The 20,537-nt window shown below is 53.7% G+C and overlaps 1 protein-coding gene across 1 annotated transcript in view; it reads right to left on the bottom strand.

Moving 5' to 3' along the window:
* Positions 1-20,537, bottom strand: part of UNC13A (unc-13 homolog A) — a 52,887-nt gene that overhangs the window by 4,085 nt on the left and 28,265 nt on the right. Inside the window, 23 exon segments of the mRNA XM_042977060.1 lie at positions 1,612-1,668; positions 2,726-2,873; positions 3,741-3,821; positions 4,191-4,247; positions 5,583-5,612; positions 6,802-6,840; positions 8,574-8,579; positions 9,496-9,619; positions 10,909-11,061; positions 11,493-11,581; positions 11,804-11,881; positions 12,426-12,509; positions 13,286-13,429; positions 13,810-13,906; positions 14,670-14,796; positions 14,997-15,082; positions 16,516-16,630; positions 16,633-16,648; positions 18,223-18,357; positions 18,576-18,665; positions 18,982-19,050; positions 19,367-19,517; positions 19,916-20,079. Of these exon segments, the coding sequence (XP_042832994.1) occupies positions 1,612-1,668; positions 2,726-2,873; positions 3,741-3,821; positions 4,191-4,247; positions 5,583-5,612; positions 6,802-6,840; positions 8,574-8,579; positions 9,496-9,619; positions 10,909-11,061; positions 11,493-11,581; positions 11,804-11,881; positions 12,426-12,509; positions 13,286-13,429; positions 13,810-13,906; positions 14,670-14,796; positions 14,997-15,082; positions 16,516-16,630; positions 16,633-16,648; positions 18,223-18,357; positions 18,576-18,665; positions 18,982-19,050; positions 19,367-19,517; positions 19,916-20,079 (2,140 nt within the window).

The following is a 20,537-nucleotide window of genomic DNA, read 5'->3' on the forward strand; positions in this document are numbered from 1 at the left end:
ACTCTGAGGAAAGACTCTTCGGTGCTAAGCTAGCAAGGCTGTCTCTGCCCAATGGGGGGAAGGCCTACCTCACAGATGTCTCAACAGGGACCAGTGACCAAAGGCATTGTTAGAGGCTCTGGATTCAGCTATTATTGGTGTCAGCGTAACCCTTAATCTTTCGGTTCCAGGCCCACAAATTCCCCAGTCTGCCTCTATTTCTAGCTACCAGGAATGCCCTGATTGGTTCCGATGGGGGTCATTGAAGGAGCAGCTTAACACTCTCTGTCCCGTCCCTCTCTCTGTGGCTCTGGAAAGGGCATCCTGTGGGGCCTGAAACCTGTGACCGCCAGCACCCCCACCAGGCCCCTCCCCTGCCCCTCAGGAAGCTCCCCACACCTTGAGCGCCCCATGCATGGGGGAGGAAAGGGAGAGTCAGGGGTGGGTGCCCAAGGTTAATCCGGGTTACCTGGCATTGGGTAGGAAGTGACTGAGGCTCAGGGGGCAGAGAGGCCTGGAGACCCCCATCACCCCACTGCTGGGGCGTGCACCCCCCCATCTTTGCTGCCCACCCCAGGCCACCTTCCTTGTCATTTCAGGCTTCGGTCCCCCCTCCCCCCACCAGTCACATGCTCAGCCTCACCTCCCCCACCCCCCAAGGCTGATGCTTCACAGCAAGCTCAATCCGGGCCAGACTGAGGGTGCCAGGGGGGGTAGTTGGGCAATGGTGGGTGGGGTGAGGGGTCAGACCATGGCCAAAGCTAGTAAGAAGGGGGAGGAGGGCAGTGCTGGGCGCCCCCATCCCGTAGTTTGCTGGCTCCAAGGGGAAGGGTCTTTCTGGGGCTTCCCTGTGCATACCCCAATCCCATCCCTCCCCGAGTATCTTCCCATAGGGGAAGGTTCCTTGGGCAAGTGGCTTAATCTCCTTTGAGACTCAGCTTCCTCATCTGTGGAATGATGGACCATCCTGGGGGGCAATTGGGAGAAATCTTTTCAAAAATCCCTGAGAAATGCTTCTTGGCACAAGCGCTGGCCCAGAGTCAGAGCCTGAAAACTGTTAGTTTGCTATGCTTGGAAGAATGACATCAGTAATAATATTAATTAATTAATTAATTAATTAATTAATAATAAAAGTAACAACGATACACTCGCTGGGAGCTACTGCATGTATGACAGGTCAGGAACTTCTCTACACTTAATTCATCTAATCCTAAAAACAATCTTATGAATTAGGGCCCCTGACGGTTCCCATTTCACAGATGAGAAAGCTGAGGCTCAGGGAGGCGACATGCTCCCTGCAGGCGTCCGGCCCGCCCAAATGGCGGAGCTGGGATCATAGCTCACTGGGATCTGAGCCCACTCTTAACCGTGCAGGCGCTGTCCGGGGGACCGGGATCTGGCTTAAGAGATGCACCTAGGAAGAAGCGGATTCCGACTCGAATCGCTTCTCCTTCCCCACGTGGAACCAGCAAGCCGTCCTTCCCCCTCATCCACCTAGGCCCCCACAGCCGGTCCGGCCTGGACGGGGCCCGGCGGGCCGGGGAGGCGGAAGGACGGGCCTTTTACTAGCCGGGGCCGGGAGGGGCGCAGGCACCGGGCACCGGGCGGGCGGCGGGCGGCGGAGGCACGTACCCTTCTCAGGATAAATGTCTTCACTAAGGGTAAACCTAGTCCCTTTTCCACCATGGACTAATCACGGGGGAAGGTGGAGAAAGGAGGGAAGGGAGGGGTGGGGGGAGAGACGAGCGAGCGAGAGGCGAGGATGGAGGGCGAGAGTGTACGTGGCGGGGAGCAGGGGAGGCGCGGAGAGGGGGCGGCGAGTGAGAGGGAGGAGAAACAAGAGAGAGAGAAACGTCAGCTGCAGACGGACGGACAGACAGCCTCCCGCTCCGGGGGGGGGGGGGGGGACACCAGGGACACTAAAAGCAGCAGCTTGGACTGGGCACGAAGCTGAGCACAGAGGCCTGACGCCCAGGGAGCGCCCCGGGCCCTGGGCTGACTGGAGGGGAAGGGGCCGCTCCCCTCACCCCAGCTTCCGGCTGGCGGGCAACTCTCCCTCCTACCCCCCTGCCGGAGCTAAGCCTGGGTCAGCGGCCAAACATCTCTCCCCGTCTTAGGGCCCGTTTTGAAAAGGGCGGGTCCTCAGGGAGGGGAACTAGGACCCTGGAGTCCTGCTCCCCTCAGCCCCAGCTGCTGTGTGGGAACTCAGAGAGGGACAGGAGACAGAGACAAGAGGAGAGAGAGAGAGAGAGAGAGAGAGAGAGAGACAAAGCGAGAACTTGAGAAATGGAAACCCCCTCTCCGTCCACTCCTCCAGGTCGGGGCCCCGCCCATCCCCGGGACAGCCAATCATTCCTTTGCCGCGTGACGTCATCTGCCCCGCCTCCCCCCGCCCCTAAATGTCAACCACCCCCTGGACCCTGCCCTTCAAAGCCGCGTCCCTTGGTGCTTTCAGTCGCTCCCTGGTCCTGGCCTTTCAAAGAGGTCCCGCCCCACAGCTTTCAATCCCCTCCTGGCCCCGTGAGGTCATAGATTTTCCCCCAGGAAATGCCAATCACCTCCTGGCCCAGTGACGTCAGAAGTCCCGCCCCCACGAGTTGGTGATCCCTCACTGGCCCGGTGACCTCACGGAGCTCGCGAGCGCCGGGAGCTGGTCAGTTGCCCCGGGCCGTGACGTCACAGAGGCGAGTCAGTGGCAGCCTCGCTGGGTAGGGGCTGGGTCGCCGCGCGCTAGGCCGCCGCTTACCCTGGGCCGATTGCGTCTGCACGAAGGTCTTGATGAGCAGGTCGGTGGCCTGCGTGTAGAGGGACAGGGCGTAGCGCAGGGACTGCAGGTCTGGGCTCTTCTCCAGGAAGGTCTTCTTGAGGCCCACGCCACCTGCGTGGAAGTATTGCTGTGGAGGACGGGGTGGGGAGAGGTGAGACCAGTTGGGCAGCCCCAATCCACCGTCCCCAACTCCGCTGCCCTCCGGTGGTGACGCGCCCCGGATGGCCTGAGGGCCCTCAAAACACCCAAGTCGTGCTCTCCACTCCCCGACCTCCAACCCTGTCCCAAAACCACGGGTGGGCTTCCAGCACTCTCAAAGCTAATACCCATGCCTCCCGCCTCTCCCCAAGCCTCTGTGGCCCCAACCCTGAAACCTCCCAGGCTTCTCTCCAAATGTCTTCCCCAGAACGTACCTGCCTCGGGGTCTTTGCACTTACTGTGCTCACTTATGGGGAGTCCCCCCCCCCACTTCAAACACCCCCATTTTGCCATGGTGGTCTTCCTCTGGGTAAGGTCTCGAGGAGCTTTCCCTGACCACCCTCCTTACTGTGTTGCGAACCCTGTTTCACTATAATTCTCTGTTGCAGCAAAAAATGTCTTCTAGAGTAATTTTCATGCTTTTTGTGTCATGGAGACCACAGTGTTCTTGCACAGGCTGGTCCTCTGCCTGGAATGCTTTGTTTGCTTTGCCTTGTGAACTCCTACGCATTCCTCAAGACCCACCTCCCACATGCCTTCTTTCAGAAAGCCCTCGCTTCTCCGTTCCTGGGCTCCCTCAATTCCCATCCTCCCTTCTACCCGGCCCTGACCCCACAGAGCTGGGGCTGTCCCCCCTGATCCTAGGGCTCCTCGGGGCCCCGCCATCAGCCAGCCTGGAGCTGACAGAAGAGTCATCAGGGGGTGTTTGTAAATTGGATACATTGAGGTGGGTTCAAGCCTAAGTCACACGCTCTGCCTGCTCCCCCTGGGATGACACAGGGGTGGGAACTCTCACCTTGATGGTGTCCAGGGCCAGCTCAACTACTGCACACTGCTTCGGGGTCAAGCTCTTGGCTTCTTCTCGTACCATGTGGTCCTGGATGGATGGAGAGAGGGCCCGGGTGGGCAGACCCACCTTAGGGATCTGCCTGTCTATGGGCCTCATCCCTGTAAAACTCTGAGGAGTTGGAGAGTGGGTCTGTCTTTTCATCACGATGTCCCTGGTGCCTAGCATGTGAGTGGCACACAACAGGGGCTCAATATTTGTTGAATAAACGACGTGTACCCTTGATCAAGCTGTATCTGAAGCCGAACTTTGCACATCTTTGCAACACAGTGGAGCAAATCAATTATGCTTCCGTCAGTCTGAGCAGGGTTTCTGTCCCTTGAGCATGTCACCATGCTGGGACCTCTCCCCCCAGGAAGCTTCCCCACCCCAATCTCCTGCCCCCACCCCTGGCCTCACCTTGAGCTTAGACAGCTGACCCAGTTCTTTGGCTGCATTGAAGATCATCTGGGTTCCCTGCAGGTAACAACAGTCACAGCCAAGGTGAGCGTGGGGGTCCTCCAGACCAATCCCCACAGCCTTACTGACACCCCAGCCCGGGACACGATCTTAGTTTTTGTCCAGAGGCTCTGGGCAGGGCAATGGTTGTGTCCCAGGGACAGAGGCCTGGAGCTTCCCCCTCGGAAAGTGCTGAGCAGGAGGTGGTGACTTTGTCCTTGCAAATCCCAGTGTGGGCGCACTACCCACCCTCTCGCCTCCCTCAGGACCCCAGGTTTGTGGGACAGAGACGACAGAATGGGCAGCGAGGGGCCGTGGGTGTAGGGAGCCGTAGATGGTGTTTGTCGGTATGGGATGGGCTTGCCAGCCCGAAGTCAGGGGTTTTGAGAAAACTAGGGGATGGGCTCTAGTGACCCCCGCCCCCAGGCTTCCCCGCCCCCTCCCTGGGCCCATTCCCTGTGTGGGCGAATTTCCCCAATAATCTGGGTGGCTGTTAGTCTGACCTTGTAAAGGGAAGAATCCTCCCCACCCACACACACCTCAGTACCCATCCCCCACCCCACCCAAAACAGACGCCAGCAAGATGGCATCCTGGTTATGGCCCCGATGAGCCGGGTGGGCCTGGGTTCAAATCCCAGCTCTGCTGTGTGGTCCTGGGCAAGTCACTTAACCTCTCTGAGCCTTCCCATCTAGTTGGGGGACATCGTATCCACTTCACGGCTTAGATGGGGCTCAATCTGTCTTTGTTCGCTGTTATTATCATTTGGTCTCAAGGTCATGTGCAGTGCTGGGGGCAATGGTCCTGCCACCTCCGATCGCTGTGCTGGGTGACCTGCGGCATGTCCCCGGCCCTTTCTGGGCCTCAGTTTCCTTCCCTGGTTAACAGGGGCACCTACGCTAGCTTGGGGGATGGGGGAGGCCGAAGTGTCAATGAAGTAATGAGTCCTGCGTTTACTGGGCCCTGGGATGGTCCGGGGTCCTGAGCAGGGCAAGGCAGGGAGGAGGGCCATTCATAGCTGGGATCTTTGGAATCGTGTGGAGGGTCGACCAGCTGGCCGATGGGAGCTGTTTTCATTCCTTGTCTGTGATGACCGGAGGCTGTCATGAGGTACAGTGACTCAGGAGCCCAGCCGTCTGGTCCTTGGTTCCCCCTGCCACCCTCTCCTCCCCTCCTGCCTCCCCCCCGCCCGCTGCCCCTCGCGAGCAAACCAGACAGACAAAGGAAGAAGAGACCACGGATGGGTTCACAGTGCGCCCCCCGAGACGGCACAGACCACAGAGGTGGAAGGAGGCACGGGGTGGGGAGGGGGTGAGGGGGTGGGAGCCAGACAGACAGTGACGGGCTGGTCTTACATCTGAGTGGCTTGGCAATTTCACCCTGCCCTGTGGAGAGAATCAGGCGGAGGTCAGAGTTTGGGCGGCTGATGGGAGGGTGCTCACTGGGGTTTCCCTGCCCCCTGAAAGCACAGTTCCACTCCCCGGCCCACAAGCTGCCCTCCCCCCCCACCCCAGCTCCTGGGTCTAACGCTGGGCCCCCTCCTCAGCTAGGCACCTTCCCTCGTCTCCCACTGGGAGCTGGGGGGCTAGACGCCCGGACTAGCCAGGAGGCTAGAACCAGCCCGTCACCTGGGGACAGCCTGCCCAGGGATGAGGCGCCTTGGGGAGGAGGAGAGAAGAGAAAGGGCTTGGGTTTCTCTCCTCCCCCAACTCCCAGGACTCTTCCCTGGGAACCCTGGCTCTCAAAGAAACGTACTTCTAGGTACCACAAGTTCCCTCAGTGTAGAGAAACGCACCCAAGCACATCCACGCAGGTGCAGAGAGTTTATGCCCCCTCATACACACACACCTGGATCAGCATACAACACACACACACACACACACACACACACACACACACACACAGAGCTCACACACTAAAATACACACGTGCACTCCCAAACGCTTGCACACGTGTGCACAGTCACACACATCAACCCACACGCTCTCACCCCCACACGGATGCACTTGCATGTAAATGGTGCCCCCCAAAAGGGCTACATGAGTGAGTAGGGAAGCCCTACAACCCATGTTCATGTAGCAGAGACCCCTCGTGTGCGCTCACAGGGATGACAGTTCCTGCGTGAATTGCACAGCAAGGGCAACTGTTCGTGTGCTGCCACAGCTCCCGTCTCCTTACAGCAAACACCCGTTAGAACAACAACAAAATCTACATGAACAAGGCATGTCTCGGTCGAGGGCCGCGGTCCAGCATCTGGGGCCCTTCTTGAAGCCACAGAATTTCAGCGGAACCCAGCGCTGAGATAAGCTCTCTGGGTCTTGTTATGAGAGGGAGGGAGCTGTTTGCATACGTTTGTGTACACATTTGCCCACAGGTGCACCCAGACTCCAAGCCATGTCCCTGAAGAATCAACTCGTCTCTGACTTCTGGTTGTGTGGGAGTTGGTTAAGACACCTGCCTTTTACCTGTGATCCCCAGCTGACCTTCCTGCCCATGCCAATGAACACACACACGCACACACACACACTCGGACCCCAGAGCTCAGGACCTCAGCACAGATGAGGCCCTCATTACCTTTTCTAATCCCTTGCCATGTTTTCTCAAGAGGGTGCCCTGCAGAGACAATGTCACAGGGTGATCAACCTGGCAAGCCATGTGGGGTGGGAACCCAGGGTGATCACACACGTACTCATGGGGACAGGAGGTAAGGGGCATCTTATACCGCACAGGGGGCTGATGGCTGGGTTGCATGTGTGTGTGCCTCAATGATCAACTCTTAAAGGCTGTAAGAGAGTCAGAGAGACAGGGAAGAGAAAGAGAGGAAAAACAGCAATACAGAGCCAGAGAGAAAGAAGTCACTGCCAAAATATAACCCATTTACGTTTACTGTATATATGAGGATCTTGTTTCTTGGGTCAACAGGAGAACAAATGGGCTCCAAATTCAGACAGACCTGAATTTGAAACCTGACTCTGGCCTACATTTACTACGTGGCCTTGAGCAAGTGACTTCTCCTCTCTGAGCCTCAGCTTCCCTCATCTGCAAAATAGGAACAATAATATCCACCTCACTCAAAGGGTTGTCACGAAGGTGGCCTGTAACATCAGCTATGAGGTCTGGCATACAAGGAATCATCAATAAATGTGAATCCCTGGCCCCCTGGGTGGCTTAGTCGATTGAGTGTCTGACTCTTGGTTTCGGCTCAGGTCATGATCCCAGGGTCATAGGATCAAGCCCCACACCGGGCTCTGTGCTGAGTGTGGAGCCTGCGTGGGATTCTGTCTCTCTCTCTCCCTCTGCCCCTCTCCCCTGTTCATGCCCCCCACCCCTCTCTTTAGCGGGGACGGAGTGACTCCCCTTAGCTCCTTGCTGCCACCAAGTGGTTACAGCCAAAGATCCAGACTGCAGCCACCAAGAAGTGAGACGAGTACGAGTATGTGCGAACTTTGGACAGGTGACATCTTACGACGACCTGTCTTGCCCACAAAGGGAGATCTCTGCCCTCCTATGTGTCTACATATTGCCTCCGCCAACAATAATATTAGCTCTAATTTTAGTGACCACACAGCCTAAGCTAGTCACGGAGATGAGCACTTTAATGCATCATCCCATTTGGTTCTCATCACAACCCTCAACAGAGTTACTACAGTTAACCCCTTTTTCCAGACAAGGAAGTGGAGGTTGAGAGGTGAAGTGACTTCCCAAGGTCACAGAGAGAGTGGCTGGGCTGGGATTTGACGCCAAGATGGCCTGACACAGAGTCACGGATGCTACCTCCCACCTGGGTGCCTGGGCGTGTGCCCGGGATTCATGTGGTCGTGGGGTGGGGCTGGGAAGGCAGAGGTGGCAGAAGGGTCTGCACTGAACATTCGAGTGGGGACCCAGATGGCGAGGGCCTGTATTTTGGGAGGCTGCTAGCAGTTCAGAGCCCAAAGGGGAGGTCAGAGCGACTCCGTCGACTTTTAACCTCCTTCTAGCTTCGGGGAGAGACTGATACCCTGCTGGAGTCTGAGAATATGGGAGGAAGGGTGGTTTCCAACTAAAGGACGAGGTCAGATGGGAAGGTCCTGGGCTCGGGGTTTGGGGTTTGGGAGGCGGAAGGTAGGTCCTCTCTGCTTATAACGGGGCGGGGTGGGCGGGCGTGGCCTCCCTCCCTCCAGGCCCCGCCCCCTCCCCATGCCCCGCCCCAGACAGACACAGGCACATCTAGGCGGGAGGTGGGACAGTGGGTGGGGGGCCGGTGGGTGAGGAGGGGGCGCTGGGTGGGGTGGGTGCAGCCACGCGGTGGGCCGAGTCCAGACACAGAGCGGACGGACAGACAGACGGACAGAAGGGCCTCTACTTACGATCATCTGTCAGCCGCGATGGGGGCGGGGCGGTGGGGGAGGGGGGAATAAGTCACCATGAGTCTCCCAGGAAGGTCAGGGAGGGGGCGGAGACGGCACCGAGGGGCGGACCCCGTGCCCCTGCCCAGCCCAGAGGAGGCAGGCAGGTGGTCGGAGGTCCGAAGCCTCCCCCACCAGGGTTGCCTCCTGGTGGCCCTGCCCATCCTCCCCAAGCCCCCCTCCTGTCCACCCAGGAATGCCCTCTCACTCTGTGCTGTGCCATGAACCCGTGTGCCATTGCTGTCCTCAGGCCCCCACACCTCCCGGGAGGAACCCACTCCCAACCACGCCCCACTGCAGAGGTCTCGGGTCCCCCACTCCCTCCTGGAAGCCTGATCCCTGGGGATCACGATCTCTGGGCTGTTCCCAGAAGGGTTCCAGAGGCATCGCCCTGGTCTCTGGATGAATGCTGACCTCTGCTTGACTTCTCTGACCTTGGATGCTCTCTGTGACCTCTGATTGACCTCTGGGAGCCCTCTGTCTCTGATCTTTGAAGTCCATGGTGTCTCCCCTCCTTGTCTCTTGATTGACCCCCCCAAGAGCCCTCCGATGAACACACTGACCCATATGCCCTGTGTGATCCATGGATGGCCATGAGCCCCAAACTGACCTCTTTATTTTCTGGCTGACCTCTGACCTTCGTAAGCCCTCCTGACCCACGGGCGGCTTCTATGTCCCCTTAGACATCTCTTAACTCTACTTGACCTCTTTTTATATATCTGACCCAGGAATGACCTCTTTGACTCTTTGATGACTTTTGACCCGTGTATGACCTCTCTGATCTTTGAATGGCCCCACTGACCTCTGAGCCCCAATGCCTTTGGCATCAAGTTCTCTGGGCTCCCACAGGGGAGGTGGCCCAGGGATCCCCTGTGGGCCTCACCGTCTGGTCGGTGAGGGGTGGCAAGACGATGGTCTTCTCCATGGTGTTCATGACCAGCTTCCATAACTCCTTCAGCACCCGCTTCAGCACCGTCTTCTCGCAGATTTTGGCAAAGAGAGTCAGGCTGGAAGTGAGGGGCAGATCTGAGAGACAGCCCAGCTGGCCCTTAACCCACAGAGCCCCTTTCCCTCAACAAATGTGGGAAAGGACTCCATGGACCCACCAGAGGGCACAGAGCCTCTACAGGGACCCCTGGATGGTCAGCCTGATGGAACTATGGTGTATGATACATGTGAAGAGTGAATGGCAGGTGGACAGGCCAGCAGGGGCCAGACCGGAAGGGGACTCAACACCTGGGAGGAAGGCCTGGGCCTTCGGATGAGGGCAGTGGGGAGCCATGGAGTGTTCAAGAGACACACAGCCAGACTTTCCTGTTGGGAAGAACAGAGTGGGGGGCAAACTAATAGGAAGGCTGGAGACTAGGGACTGTGAGGGGGCTGGGGCCATGCTCAGGAGAGAGGGAAGGGGAACGGTGGGAAGAGGGAAAACAACAGGGGCGCCTCGGTAGCTCAGTCAGTTAAGCGTCCGACTCTCCATTTCGGCTCAGGTCACGATCTCATGGTTTTGTGAGTTCGAGCTCCACATCGGGCACTGTGCCGACAGCGTGGAGCCCGCTTGGAATTCTCTCTCTCCTTGTCTCTCTACCCCTCCCCTGCTCACACTGTCCCTGTCTCTCTCAAAATAAATACATAAAACTTAAAAGGTTTTTGGCAAAAAAAAAGGAAGGAAAACAACAAAGAATCCGTGATTGGATGTATGGGGATTGAAGGAGACAGGGTAATCCACCATGATCCACCCAGCAACTGACCCACCCATCCAACTATCCCTCCCCCAACTTCCTTTAATGACCCCTCCATATTTTTCCTTCCCCCTTCCTCCCTGGCTCCTTCCCTCCCAACCATCCTTCCACCCATCCATCCATCCATCCATCTTCCTACCTCCTTTCCTTCCTTCTTTCCATCCTCTCATCTACACTTCCATCCACTTATTTCAATCGATTGTTCCATTCGTCCATCCATCCATCCATCTTCCTATCTCCTTTCCTTCCTTCTTTCCATCCTCTCATCTACACTTCCATCCACTTATTTCAATCGATTGATCCATTCATCCACCCATCCATCCATCCACCCATCCAACCACCATCCACTCACCCTTACAAATATTTACTCACCAGTCCTTCCGATCATTTACCCACCCGTCTTCCCATCCTTCATACCTCCACCCACCCATCCAAACCATCCAACCACCACCCAGCAAACATGCCCCTAGTGTCCCCTCCAGGTCAGCCCTGGGTTTCTGAGGTCCCATCCCTGACCACCCCCTGGCCGTCTCAGTCCACCCAGCCTGACTCACTTGCTGTCCAGCAGGTCCATGATGGGTTGCAGCACATTGTCAGCATCCTGGGCCACGCTGCTGCAGGCACTGGCTGGCACGTTGCCCGTGCCCTTCACCTGGCTGAGGATGTCACCCATCTGCTTGACACACTCCTCGATGTGTGGCTGGAAGCTGGGGGCACAGGGGGTGGAGCTCAGGCCAGGCTCTCCAGGCCTCCCAGAGAAAGGGTCAGATGAGGCCTCAAAAGCTGACCCGTGGACCTTGATGTTTTATCCCAAGCATCACGGAGGCATGGCATATCACTGAGCAGGGGAGGGGATGGTGTGGAATAGCAGAATTGGGCACTGTGCTGAGACATTTACTTGTGTTGTTTATATTATCATCCCCACTTTATAGATAAGTAAAGTAAGGTTCAGAGAGGTTGAATGACTCACCCAAGGCTATATAGCTAGTAAGTGGGAAGCCAGGATCGAACTCAGGTCTAACTCCAAGCCTGAAGTCTTCACCACTAACTACATCTGCTGAGTCTCTGGAGGCCCCAGGCTCAGAGGTCTGGGGGCTGCCCCCCTCTTGTCTGCTCCCAGCCCTAGAGGTGCCCCCACCTGGTAGCAAACACCCGGCTGAGCTCGTCCAAGACATTGTTGAGTTTCACCTGGAGCTCCTTCAAGATGTCACTGGCCTCAGCATCCAGCTGAGGAGGGAGAAGGGACATTAGATCAGGTTTACAGAGCATCCACCTAAGTGGGGCATTTTCCCATCCAACCCGGGGAAAGAGAGCCCAAAGGGCTGGGGAGGAAACGGGCACAGATAGTGAAGCTTCTTGCTTGGGTTTGAGGGAGTGGTTGAGCTGGAATTCATCAACAGCCTGCAGGGACACAGGGGAGATGGTGACCCTGCCCAGGCCTCGCCTTACCTCTTTTCCTCCCATGGCTTCGAACATCTTCTCCAGCTGCACTCGGAGCTGCTGCGTGTTGTTCATGAGGATGCAGGGCTGGCGGTGCAAACAGAGCAGAGATTCAGGACTCAGGATCCCTCCCCAGAGCCTCCCCCATCCACTGCCGGGGACCCTGGGATGGTTTCAGGGTCTGGGTCCAGAGAAAGCTGGGGTCCCATAGGGTCATCTGAGAATGGAAGACAGCCTTGGGATCAGATTCCTGGGAATGTTGGGGAGGACAGTCTCTGGGGATTGGCAGGGGGAATCAGGGCTCAAATAGCTTCTCCCCTGGGGCGGGGCTGGCTTCTGGGAGTAGCAGGAAGGGGAGAGTTCTTGTCACACACCTATATTCTCCTACGTGGTCTCAAAGCTTTGCAAGCTCACATCCATACACCCTGAAGGCTTCATTCACAACAACCAGACTGACACACTGAAGGCATGTGCCCTCACCTCCAGATCCCCTCAGACACACACAGCCAGGTACACGGACACACACAGTTGGACATACACAGACAGAAGTATCAGAGCCCAGGGAAGGATGAGCCCTTGGGGGTACAGAATGGGGATGGGAGGGGACAGGACAGGGACCCCCAAAGGTCACCACTTTCTCCTTCTCCTTGGAGCAGTAAGAGGCGAAGTCCTTGGAGATGATGTCTGCATACTGGAGGAGCACATTACTGATGGTCTGGGGAGGATACAGATGTGGGGGAAGAACAGGAGCTGGAGTTAGGCAGGCCCATCAAGAGCCACTAGTGAGATCAGGGATGAACCCAAACCCCTATGAGCACTCAAGATGGACCCATTTGATGGGCGAATTCTCCACCCAGGATGACCATCACAACCAAGAGGAGACACCACCAGGTAAAGATGATTATTTTATGTAGAGCCAGCTTTTTCACAGAGCAACCAACCATCATACTAACCCAGCTCCAAGCATGAGCGCGACTCAACCCCAAATGGAATCCCAATTCTTACTTGCAGTCCTCAACTTCAACCCAGCCTAAAGCCAATTAGCTGGAACCCTCAAACCCAGTTGGATGGTCTTGACTTCCAAACTCACCCCAAGACCCACCCAAATTCTACATAAATCCCAACACTCACTCCAACCTCAATGCCAAATGGAATCTCAATCCCAATAGTAACCTTAAACCCAACCCCAACTTCAACCCCATCTTCAACCCTGACCCCAGCTCCAAATTCAACTCCAACTGTAACCACAACCCGGACCTCAACCTCAACCTCAACCTAAACACTGTCCTCAACCACAACTCCAACACTGATGTCAACCCCAACTTCAATCCCACTGATATCACCAACCCCAACTTTGACCTCAGTCCTAATCTTAACCCTGCCCCTGACCTGGACCGCAATCCCAATCTCAAGTGCAACCCCAACCTTGACCCTATCCCAATCCCATCTCTCCCCTGGACTCCATTCCCAACCCCACCCACACTCCCGCACCTTGGCAAAGCGCCTCATATAGTGCCCCACGATCTGGGGGTCAGGGCACTCGAGTTTCTTGATGATCTCAAAGCTCTGGTTGAGCTGGGAGAAGACGTCCACCACGGAGCAGGAGAACAGAGCGTGCTCTGAGGTCTGCTGGAACTGCAGGGGTGGGGAGGCCATGAGGGAAGAGAGGGGTTAGAGCCAGACAGTCCCTAGAGTCCAACCCTCCCACTCTTCATGGGGAAAGCCAGAGACCAACTGCCCTGGGGTGAGATGGACACTGTGGAAGGGTGACTTAGAGGTGGACACAGAGACTATGGATAGAGAGAGTGGGGCTTCCAGCTGGACGAACTCTTTCATTTGTTGAGTGAACAAAAAACTTTCAAAATCATGAACAAGATGAAGATGGTAGTCACCTTTCAGAGACTGGTTTCATCTCAAGGGCAAGTTTTGCCTCCATATTGGATCCCAATGGACCCCAGAGGGAGCAAGACCACTGTGGGCAGACTAGGGGCTTGGTCATGGGTCAGTCTCCTCACCCCATCCTTCTTGTCTCGCTCCAGGGCCCCATGCAGGAAATCCCGGGACACCTCCTCATTCTCATCCAGCCACTGGATGACAAAGGGCTCAAACCACCTGGAACAGAGAGCAGGAGTGAGGTCTTGCCACCTCTTGTCCCCTGGCCCTCTGCTTTGCCTGGTTCTAGATGGTACTTGGGCAGGTCCTCCTCTCCCTTGAACTCACCCTGTGGCCTCCGGTGGGGGGCTACTCCCTGCTTCCCTACCCCACCAGGCCTCGGTTACTTCAGCCATGAAATGGACCTCATGACCACTGTCAGAGAAAGGCCCATACTTGCAGGAACCATGGTTCAGATAAACGACCCATGGGTAAGGGCATTTACTCTCTGGGATCCCATTACCTGTACAACAGAGGAGTATCTATCCCACAGTGCTGCTGTGAGCGTGAATGACACAACGTATAGTAGGTCCTCGGTAAATGGTGACCACCATCCTGCTCTCCAACACAGCCCGTGAGTCAGACATCCAGAGTTCAAATCCTGGCTCCGTCACTTATTGGATGTCACCTTGGGCAAGTCCTTCGGCATTTAACTCTCCATTTCCTCATCCACAAAATGGGAATTATAACGCTCCCATCTTATAGAATCGTCAAAAGGATTAAATGAGAAAAGGCACATAGGACTGCTCAATGCAGTTCCTGATACTTATGAATATTAATTGGGCTATAGGAGTCCATAGTCTAATGGCTGAAAATAGAGAATACTAGGTTTGCACCCCACTGTGACCCTGATGCCTAGGGAACCCTGAGTAGGTCAGCCCTCATCTCTGGGCCTCCGTCTAGCTGTCAGCACTACGGTTCTGGCCTGGGGCAAGGGACTTACGCAGGGTACTCAGGCACGCGGTCCTTGAAGGCAGGAAGCTCTGCCACATACTCGTTATATAGCCACTTGACCTTGAAGTGTAGGTTCATGTAGTCAGCACTCTTACACAGGCGATGCTTGTCATGCTCTGGTAGGGGGAGAACGGACGTGGCTCAGTCAGGAAAGTCTCCACCTTCTGTCTTGGCAGCACCTGCTCTGGCCATCACAGGTGTCCAACCTCAAGCTTGAGGGTCCAGGACACTCACAGCCTTGGAGGGGATACTGAGGCACAGCTACCTACTGTAGCCAGGCTGGCAGACATGGGAATTGTGGGGGGGGGGTACTTACCCTCCATGGCATACTTCATGTCCTGGGCAAACAGGTTCCACATCACTTCAGCACTGATTTTACCCACGTTCAGCTCCTGGGGAAACCTGGTGAAGGTCATGGAAGTATGAAACCTTGGCAGATGGAAGCAAGATGGCACAGGCTGCTTTGGCCTTCTGACCCAGAGGGTAGTGCAGGACAGGCAGAGGGATCTGGATTCAAGCCCCTTCAAAGCCACTGACTTGCTGAGTGACTCTGAACCGAAGCCCTGCTTCTCCCTGAGTCTCCATCCATCTATCTCTCCATCCCTCCATCCACTCATTCACCCAGTCATCCATCTTTCTACCCATCCATTCACTCACCCATCTGTCTATCCACTCACCCATTTCTCTATGCATGCATCCATCCATCCATCCATCCATCCATCCATCTCTCCATATAGCCATCCATCTCTCCATCCAACCAGCTATCCATCCATTCCTTTATCTACCCATTCATCCTTCTACCAATGTATCCATTCATCAACCTATTCACCCATTCAGTATATCCCCATCCCTCCATCCATTCATCCATCCATCCATCCATCCATCCATCTCTCCATACAGCCATCCATCTCTCCATCCAACCAGCTATCCATCCATTCCTTTATCTACCCATTTATCCTTCCACCAATCTATCCATTCATCAACCTGTTCATCCATTCAGTATATTCCCATCCCTCCCTCCATCCATCCATCCATCCACCCATCCATCTCTCCATACAGCCATCCATCTCTCCATCCAATCAGCTATCCATCCATTCAGTCATACATATCTCCATCCATCTTCCCATACATCCATCCACCTTTCAGTCCATCAATCCCAAATCCCTGATCTTAACTGAATATCTAACTAACCAAGAGATACTGGCACACCAGAGTTAAGAGCCCCTCTAGCACTCAGGGATAAATAAGACACAACAGTTCATTCAGCTAACATAGATGAAAACTCTACAGATACATAAATCCATATAAAACTGTGTACATATTCACACACAATTACACAATATACAGTATTGTATATTGAAGTGCATTCCACAATTGTATGCATATATACAATGCACATTTAAACCCATAGGCCACAACTATACACAGAATTACATCCACACACAAGATATAATGCAATTTAAATGTTAAACATTTGGTAGAGTATTTAACACACATTAAATACTTGAACAACACTGCTTATTGTTATTTATGAGCCTACACTATCATATACATATGTACACATTTTTATTCACACAAATCAACATGTACAAAATACATATCCGATTATACCAGTGATTGTGTACAAACACACAGTTTTATGTTTCTGTTTATAAATTATGCCATATTTCATTCAGGCACAACCACACCTACAGTTGCCTCCACATACACATCATTTTATGTGTAATTAGACATGATCACCTTTACACATAAGACACAAAGTTGTGTACACACACACACACACACACTATAAACATACACCTGCAGATAATTAACTGCACGGATGCACAACTCACTGGTTGAGGCAGGGAGTGTACGAATTCTTGTCTTCCTCAATGATGGACACTATGAGAGTGATCAGCTTGGACCAGAAGTCAAGGTTCTTGATGCTGGGTCCCTGTTCCTCTGGGGAACTTCTCCTTTCTTAGCCTGGAAGGGGCAATGGAGAGATTGGCCAGAGGGGTCCAGGGGGTGGGTGCCTCAGTTAGTTCATTATTGAGGGGTAGGAGGTTAGTGAGGAAGGGGCCCTGTTAATAGTGTGTGGTTCAAGTGGGAAAACTGCATGAAAAGGAACTGAACTCTTGTAAACTGGTCTAAACAGAGCTCATGTCCCTGCAGCTCAACAAAGCTTAATTAGACTCAACTCATAAAATTGAATAGAACTGAATTTAGTTGAAAAAACCTGAAGCCCATGAAACCAAATGGAACTGAAATGAATGCCAATCAGGCCCACTTAGCTTAACAGATGGAGGTTCTCAGAGTTAATTCAGTGAAACTGAACTTGGGCCAATTACACTGAGTGGAGTGGAATTAAACTTAACTGGATTGAATTAAACTCAAATGAATTCAATTGGATTGAACCTAATCAACTCGTCCAAGAGCAACATCATCCTAAGTCAAAATAATGGAAATAAATAGACTTGAACTCAACCCAACCTAAATTAATCTAATTCAACTCAACCAAGTCATCCCAATCCAACTCTACCTGCTCAACTCAACCTAATATCCTCAGGCCAGCTCAATCCAACTGTAGTCAGTCAATGAAAATGGACGCAGCTAAATTCAACTGAAACAAACCCAACTCAACCCAACTCATCTGAACTCAACTATACCCAAGGCAACAATCCAGCGTATCCTAACCCGGGTCAACTCAACCCAGTCGAAAATAACTTCAGTTCAACTGAATGGAAAAAAAATGGATTTTTGCTCAAGGAAACTCAGCTTAATCCCCCTCAGTTCTGCTCACTAATTAGCCAAGAGCAATTTTAAGTCACCTGAAAAGAAATAAATGAAGCTTGAACAGTTTACAGTTAAACCAAACTCAACCCAATTTAATCCACTGCACCTCAACCCAATTCAATTCAAAATGACTTGATTTCAACTCAAGGGACTGTAAATGAATGGGATGAAATAAAATCTGGCTAAATTCAGCTTATCTTATCTCGTATCAGAAGCCCAAGGTGAGGTAGGGGTCACCTTAGCTCCCACAGACTCTTGCAATTCCTCCACCCCAGGGCTAATCATCCTAGGTTGTGAATTTCCGATGTATCCACCTTTCCCTTCTAATAAGCCATGAGCTCCTTGAAACCTTATTGACAATCCTGGGACGTTATATGTGTAGATAAACACATATGAAAAGATCTCAAATAAACTGACTTGAAACGGCCCAAACTGAATTTTACTCAAAAAATTCAATTCAACTCAACATTTAGAACAGTGATTCTATCCTAGGCACACTGTATGCCTAACTCAACTAAATTTAGCTAAAACTGAATTTATTGAGCATCGATTGTGTATCAGGTGCCAAGCACTTACCTACACTTTATCTAAAGGTTGCAGTTCATTAAATCTTCTCTTCAATCCTGAGATATGGGTTTATGACCTCATTTTACAGAGGGAGATACTGAGGCTCAGTTAAACCGCTTGAGAAGGGGAAGATCTGGAACTTGGTCAGGGCCTGGTTGGTATCCCCTATTCCTTTCTACTTTGTCTGGGGTCCTCACCGGATCTGTCTGGTATTCCCGGCTATAGAGTTCATGACAGTTGTTGAAGATGTACTCATAAGTAGAGTTGAGGCAGGCTTTCACGCAATCTTTTACCACTTGGCTGGCTCGGGGTGGGCTCTGGAGTTCTTGCACCTAGAGGGAGGGAGACGGGCATGAGTGGGCATAGCTGGGACAGGAGGTATGCAGGAAATGGCTACAAGTAGCTATGAGCTTAAGGAAATGTAGCAGGATGAAAGCAGAGGGTCACTGAGAAAGGGCACATTTCTCCAAGAGAAATGTTACTCGGTTAGGAGCTAAGAGTCCTGGAGAATGCCCCTTGGAGAGCTAATGGCACCGGGTCCCCTTCTTACCTTCATCCGAAAGAAGGTGATGCTGGTGAGAAGGTCCACAGTGGATTTGAGGTCCTGGAGTCTCTCTGGGCTGCTGGCTGGGAAGTTATTCTGTTGGGAGGGAGAAGAGAGGTTGGATTATGAAGAAGGCTGGGTCGGGGTAGAGTGTTTTAGGGGAAATACAAGAGCTCCCAAGTTCCAGGAAGTGGGTGGGGGGTCCATGAGAACACCTTGAAGAAACTAGGGTGGGAGCTGGTTGGATGCACCAAGCACGTTGGGCAGGTGCTGCCCATCTATGTGTACACATGTCAAAGGAACACATTCCACGTGTTAAGATGGGTCCTCCCATGTGCACACCTGCCGGGAGCTCTCCCTTCCAGGCACACACGTGTAGGAGCAAGCAAGTCATTATGGGTGCACTTCTCACCCGATACATGGAGAGGTCGATCCGAAGGGAGTTGTGCAGCTGGTCCAGAAGCTTGACAAAGCGCTCTTTCTGAGGAGGTAGAGGAGGAGGATGGACAGAAGCAGGGACATGGGGGGTCGAAGCAGGGACATGGGGGTCGAGGTGGCTGCCATATAGGCTGAGTGCTTACTATACACTAAGTGCACCCCATCCATCATTGAAATGGGCCTTCACAATATCCATTTCCATTCTACGAGAGGTAAACTGAGGCTCAGAGAGGACAAGTGACTGGTGCAAAGTCACAGAGCAAGTCAGGTCCAGATTGGAGACCACGGAGTCACACAGGGTCCGACCCGCACAGGGTTGGGCTCGCCCTCATCCCCCAGCCCCGGTCCCCGGGACTGACCCCAAAGTTGGAGGCAGCGAAGCGGTCAGAGGCGGACACGTTGGTGGAGGCGGTGGTGTGTGCGTAGTAGGCATTGATGTTGGCGAGAAGGGTGCTCATGACGGCGGGCACCCCGGGACACATGTACTTGGAGGAGAGGCAGGCAAAGTGGCTGGTGGGAGGGAGTGGGAGGAATTGGGCTTGGCATCCAGCCAGGACAGGCAGTGTTCCCCCCAGAATGCCTCCAAGACAGCATCTGTGAGGGACTCCCTCTGACCTCTCAAACCATTCCCTCTGCCTGATTGTGTCTCCCAAGTTTCTCTCGGTCTCCTCTCTGGGTTGCCCTACCTCTGTGCCTCTAACTCTGACCCTCACCCTGTCACTTTAGCTGCCAGAAACTGCACTTTCCTAACCTCCAGGGGATTACAGGATGCCCACCACACCCACGTCCTCTCTGGCTCCTTCTCTCAAAAACCCTTCCACCCCAGATCTGCCAGTGTCTGCTAGGGAACCCCCTCACCCCGGTTTCCTGCACCTTGCCCTCAAGTCCGCCCCAGCCTGCAGCCTCACGTCATGGCTTGGTAGATGGACTCGACGCCGTAGCGCATGGCAAATTCATCCACAATCTCCTGGGCTGTCTCATCATAGTAAACCTTCCAGGCGTCATCACCCTTGGCATCTGGGATCTTCACAACCCCATTGTTCTGCACGTCTGTCACGAAGTGGAACAGGTTCTGCCACCGAGAGGGAGAAGGCATCGTGAAGAGTGCAATGAGGCACAAGGGGTCGGAGACCCCAGGCTGGAGGCAGCTTACATCATCCATCCGTTTGTTTATTCACTGATTTATTCATCTACGCCGTCATCCACCCATCACCCATCAACTCTCGCAATTACCAAAAAAATTCACCAATCCACTCATCTGTCCTTGTGACAATTCAACCACACAACCATCCGTCTGTCTGTCCATCCACTCATCTACCCATCCATCCACTTGTCTACTCACTCATCCATCAATCCAAATACTCCAAAATCTACCTATGTACTCCTCTATCCTTTCATACATTTATCCGTTTGTCCTTCCGTCCAAGCATCTATCTAAACATCTGTCTGCCTGACCATTCATACACTCATCCACCCACCCAACCCATTCAACTACCCAAAACTTCCCCCATGTGCGAATCCTCCCTTTTA

The sequence above is a fragment of the Panthera tigris genome, chromosome A2, assembly GCF_018350195.1.
Source record: "Panthera tigris isolate Pti1 chromosome A2, P.tigris_Pti1_mat1.1, whole genome shotgun sequence".
Taxonomy (NCBI): Eukaryota; Metazoa; Chordata; class Mammalia; order Carnivora; family Felidae; genus Panthera; species Panthera tigris.